The sequence below is a fragment of the Myotis lucifugus genome, unplaced genomic scaffold (genome assembly GCF_000147115.1).
Source record: "Myotis lucifugus unplaced genomic scaffold, Myoluc2.0 scaffold_10893, whole genome shotgun sequence".
In the NCBI taxonomy this organism is placed as follows: Eukaryota; Metazoa; Chordata; class Mammalia; order Chiroptera; family Vespertilionidae; genus Myotis; species Myotis lucifugus.
In genome coordinates this window covers 1-5,479 of record NW_005881941.1, presented here as the reverse complement: position 1 = coordinate 5,479, position 5,479 = coordinate 1, and the positions used below count along the sequence as shown (strand labels likewise).

At 33.7% G+C, this 5,479-nt stretch overlaps 1 protein-coding gene across 1 annotated transcript; it reads left to right on the top strand.

The window, feature by feature from the left end:
* The first annotated feature begins 42 nt into the window (after positions 1–42).
* On the top strand, positions 43–3,378 carry LOC102430112 (di-N-acetylchitobiase-like). Its single transcript, XM_006109518.3, has 3 exons — positions 43–186; positions 2,609–2,706; positions 3,088–3,378. The coding sequence occupies exons 1-3, from the start codon at positions 108–110 to the stop codon at positions 3,376–3,378; spliced, it is 468 nt and encodes a 155-aa protein (XP_006109580.2). The 5' UTR covers positions 43–107.
* Positions 3,379–5,479: the final 2,101 nt, after the last annotated feature.

Genomic DNA, 5,479 nt, shown 5'->3' with positions numbered 1-5,479 from the left:
GTTTCTCCACAGGTAACCTTTGATGTACGCGGGGTGCTCCAAAGTGCATAGACAGAAGGTGCTATAATTATACTGGAATTGCAGATGCTTGTGACTTTCTCTTTGTGATGTCTTACGATGAACAAAGTCAGGTCTGGTCAGAATGTATTGCAGCAGCCAATGCTCCCTATAATCAGACAATAACTGGTAAGACACACCAAATAATCATTTATTGCTAATATTAATTCCATAGCCTCAAACACTAAGTCTTATTTTAGTATTTCTAAGGCATTTGTATACCTTTTCCATGCTTTCTTGAAACATGAAAAACATTTAATTTGGAGAGCTTTAAAGTTTACAAAAATGTTAAAGTTCTAAAGTTTTTATTTAATTCTTCTAGAAATCTTCTAAGTATGTTATTTATTAATCATCTATTGCACATGAGATGAAGGGTGTTATCTTGATTGCACAGCTATGAAGTATTACATAGTTGAAACTCAAGCGTTTTAACTTCAAGTCAACGCACTTCTCTCAAAATTACATAAATAAGGTATTTTTTAAATCTAGAACTTCACAAGATTTTTTGTTGTTGTTGAAATAACCAATGTTAAATCATTTAATAGCAAAGATAGTTATGATGTGAATATCTTCTACACATGATTGATAGCATTGGCTTTATCTCATTTGACATTTACTATTAGTACATGCTATATTGCAAATTACATGCATACCTAGGAGATTTTATAGGACCACAGCAATAAAGTGAGTATTGCAATAAAGGAAGTCATAGTCATTTTGTGGCTGGAGAGTCTGTCGTCAGGTTGCCAAACAAGCAATAAGGAGGGTATGCCTGTATAGCATCACAATTAAGAGTATTTGTGATCTCTCATTCATATGATATGGCCTTTGCATTATCCTTTCCAAAGTTTGGATTAGTTTATATCCCATCAACCAATTGAATCAAAGGTTGTTTACTATATGGACTCAAGTGAATTTTTCTCAGATAGTTGGCACTGATTTGTTGATTGGTTAATAAGTAAAAAATTATTTCTTTTTTATATAGAGGTAAAACCTTAGAACCTGGCCTCATTTTAGCATGTCCTAGTTGTTTGGACAGATAATTAAAAATTTGACAATTTAATTCTGTTATAATTAAAAAGTAATTATTTAATCTTCCCAAACTGTTTCATGGAAGAGATGATAATTGTGCTCTATCAATAAAAGTTTCATAATCATGATGAACAAGAATACATCCAGAGACAAATGGCAGGGGAGGGGGGGTTAGAGAGCAACCAAAGGTCTTGTATGCATGCATATTAGCATAACCAATGGACAGAGACACTGGGGTGGTGGGGGCTTGCCCGGGGTGGGAATGGCTAGGGCAGGGGGATGTCAAGTGGGGAAAAAGGAAACATATGTAAATATTTAGACAATAAAAAAGGTTTCATAATCAGATGTTTTCAGAAATGATGAATAACCCACCCCTTTCTTGGCTATTGAATGGTATACCATAACTTCAAAGGGAATGAAAAGTAGCAAATTTACTTAACATTCTACATAGTCTTAGAACTTCTCTTGGTGGAAAAACAACACATTTTGCAGCATTGGGCAGAAAGGGATCCATAGTACTAGTAATTTCTTCACTTTTCTCTTTGTTTCTATAACTACAGATTATCTAATATAGAGTAAGAGGGGGACATTTCTTATCCCTAGCTGTAATTCATGCTTTTAGGGTATTTGAAAACAGGGGACACTTGTGCTTCCTATAAAAAATTCTGAGATCATCCCAGACAAAAAGTTTAAGACTTATAGAACTTTATCAAAACTTCAGAACCTATGCCTGGCTGGCATGGCTCAGTGGTTGAATGTTGACCTATGAACGGTCACGGTTCAATTCCCGGTCCAGGCACATTGAAGGCTCGATCCCAGGAGGCAGATGCTTCTCTCTCATCACTGATGTTTCTATCTTTCTCTCCCTCTCCCTTCCTCTCTGGAATCAATAAAAATATGTTTTTAAAAGAAAAAACCCTTTAGAATCGAGAATATAAAATACACCTAGCAGTTAATAGACACAATCAGCATGCTTTCCTGAAGTGTCATTCTTTCTAGAATTAAATTTTGTAATTTTTGCATTAATTTCGTCTTAATTATTTTGCATGGTTTTATTACTTAATTGAAATGGTTTAGAAAGTGATTTAGAATGTATAGTTTTTTGTTTGTTTGTTTTTTAAATCTTCACCTGAGGATATTTTTCCATTGATTTTTAGAGAGTGGAAGGGAGGGGGAGACACAGAAAGAGAAGGAAACAGCGATGTGATAGACACACATTGATTGGTTGCCTCCCACACATGCTCTGGGATTGAGCCTGCAATCGAGGTATATGCCCTTGACTGAAATTGAACCCAGGACCCTTCAGTCAGTAGGCTGATGCTCTATCCACTGAGCCAAACCGGCCAGGACTATAATGTAGTTCTTAAGGGATAATTTTCAGAATATCAGAGAAACAATGTATTAGTATTTTGCAGAAATGTACCTGTTTTACAAACTTAGATGCTGCAAGGCTTTGTATAAATATATTAGTAGACATATGAAGGGAAAAAATATGCCTTTTCTTTCCCTATTTGATTAGCATATGATGACTACATCAAGATGGGCATTAACCCTAAGAAACTTGTAATGGGTCTTCCCTGGTATGGTTATGATTATATCTGCCTGACTCTATCGGAGGTAAGAACAGCTCATTTCTTACATAATTTCTTTCTCCTTCTTTTGTATTTTTAGACCTTGCTGTAATATATAATATTCTATTTAGAATTTACCAACTATCCTATATATAGTGTATATAAACTTTAGAATTTCTAAAATATACTAGTAGTTTGAGACTAAAAGGGAAAAGGTTTATTTTTAAATATTCAATCCCATGAAAGTTTCTGAGTGTTCTATATTTTCATTTAATAATGAAATTTAATTTTCATATTGTATAGTCAGCATATCTACATTTATATAGTATACATTTTTTCTAATAAATAGTTTCAGTATATTTTTTGATTTAACTCTTAACATATACTTAAATGATAATTTCTAACATGAACATTTCTGCATTTCTAGGATCATGTTTGTACCATTGCAAAAGTCCCTTTCCGGGGAGCTCCATGTAGTGATGCTGCAGGACGTCAGGTGCCCTATAAAATAATTATGAAGCAAGTCAATAGTTCTCTTTCTGGAATCCTATGGGATGAAAATCAGAAGTCTCCATATTATAACTATAAAGTAAGACTTTTTGTAATTGCATATTTTCATAATTACCTATTTGATATGGAGAATTTCTATCAGTTTTCTTTTCGGTACAACATATTGACTGCTGTTTATAGCAGTAAACTTGTCTTTGAGTCTGTTTAATCAGGAACTTGACTTCCCTGGTGAGCAATTCAAGTTATGGTCACAGTCGAACTGCTCTTCATGAGCCACTTGTCATTGTAGGTGGTATAATAAAAACATGCATATAACAAACAGGATTTCCTGAATAGTTGACAAATATGTATGAAGACTGTGGCTTCTAATAAGCTTTGGGAAAAAATAGGCTGCTCACTCTGAAAACCTCCATTTCAAACTAGATAGAGACTCTGATGAGGCTCCTATGCAGAAAGAAATGAGGCTGAGAACAAGAGATGCCATCATGGACTTTACAATGGAAAATGGCATCATTTCAAATTTATTTCAAAATTCAGTCAAACTATGTGATATGAGACCAATGAAAAACAATGTTAAAATTAGAAACTAAAAATATAACAGAGATTTGAAAAAATGGATGAATGATAAGCAATTCTATCAGGTAGTGTTTGATAAATAGGAATTGCCATACCAAAGGGGCAAAGAAAAGTTATATTTTTCATAATTTACCTTTAGCATAATAACTTTTCACACCTCAAAAATCTAAGTACTAGCTATGACTTCACTTTGGATTGTTACTGTAAAAGGAGCCCAAAAAAGATATGATGTAAGTTAATTCCAGTAAGAATATCAATTTTAACTAATGGTCTGATAATCTTTTATAAAAAATGATAGTAACCATACATATTTAATAAATTATAATGGATTTATATCTATACATGCCTATATATCAATTATGTAGAAAACTTTATTGTAGAGTTTTCTAAACTTTAGAGTCTAGTGGGCATACCTAGTAATTAAACTATGGCATACTGTAACCCTTACCTTTGCCAAATAGTATTTATAGAACCCTGTTCTAGGAACTGTTAATATTACACACACACACACACACACACACACACACACACACACACCATGGCCAAATAAATTTGGAAAACAGTGCATACTGTATGTCCCTCCTGGAGATTTAAAATGTACATTATAAAAAAGGATTTGAGAAGTGCTGCAGTACATACATAATTTTTTTAAAAACATAGAACCTTGTTTCCTAGCACTGTTAGGAACATGCAGGGGGAAGGGTGTTTCAAGAATATGTCTTGTAAAGATTGTATGTAACCAATTATACATAATTTAGAAATATGTAATACTGAATAATAGTTGTTACTGTGATGTAGTGTTTTTGAATCCCTGTCTTATTTTTTCCGTCATGAATAAGAAGACACATTCTTTAAGGTCTTAAAATTCAGAATACATTTTGATGAGCCTTGAAGACCATTCATTCCATGGCACTTCAGACAACAATCTAATCATACCACTTTTGTTCCTCTTTTTGTTGCTTGTAAAATTAGCAGCAACCAAAATCAAGTTTCTGATGTGATTGAAGAGAATCATTCTGCCTTCTTATGCTGTCTCAGCAATAGCAGCTTCATCTTGGTACTCAGTATTCTTGAAGGCATCTATGCCTGAACCATGCATATATATCACTCCTACATGTACTCAGTTTTTCATCCTTTGACCCTTCACTATTTTGAGGCATTTGAAATTTCTTAACAGTGTCAAAAAGGCTCACAGTACTGGCTCGAATGATGGCAAATTCAAAGCTATTTGGATTTGCTCCTAATCTTCAAAAATAAATATTTTTATATTTAGGTACAAGTTCTTCAAGTTGTCTTTTAATGGTGAATTACAATTGTTACTAGATCTAAATATCTGAAAGTACAGAATATAAGATATAGTATAAGATATGCTTGTATGTAATGAGTCTATTATAACTTCAATATTCCATAGCTTATTTATTTACCAGTGACTGTTGTTCTTCAAAGAAGTTATTTTAGGAGACTATTCTAATTCCAGTGGTGCTATCATTTAAAAAAAAATGTTACCAGCATTAGTTGAGAACTGCCTTTAAAATTTTTCCAAGATGTATATAAAATCAGTAAATTATTTTGTGACCACAGGTCATTCTATTTTTCCCTCCTACCCCCCCCCCCCCATTCCACGACCCTTTTGCCTAGATCTGCTCCTTTTCTCTTTCCTTTATCCAACAAACTAGAGGCCCAGTGCACGAAATTCGTGCATGGGGGGAGTGGTGTGTACCTCCAGCCCAGCC

What these genes read in the sequence shown, in the direction of transcription:
- LOC102430112 (XM_006109518.3), top strand. Translation starts at nt 108, where the DNA reads ATGTCTTACGATGAACAAAGTCAGGTCTGGTCAGAATGTATTGCAGCA. An exon ending in CTATAATCAGACAATAACTG is followed by an intron (nt 187 to 2,608) that starts GTAAGACACACC and finishes CTATTTGATTAG; the next exon opens with CATATGATGACTACATCAAG. An exon ending in TCTGCCTGACTCTATCGGAG is followed by an intron (nt 2,707 to 3,087) that starts GTAAGAACAGCT and finishes CTGCATTTCTAG; the next exon opens with GATCATGTTTGTACCATTGC.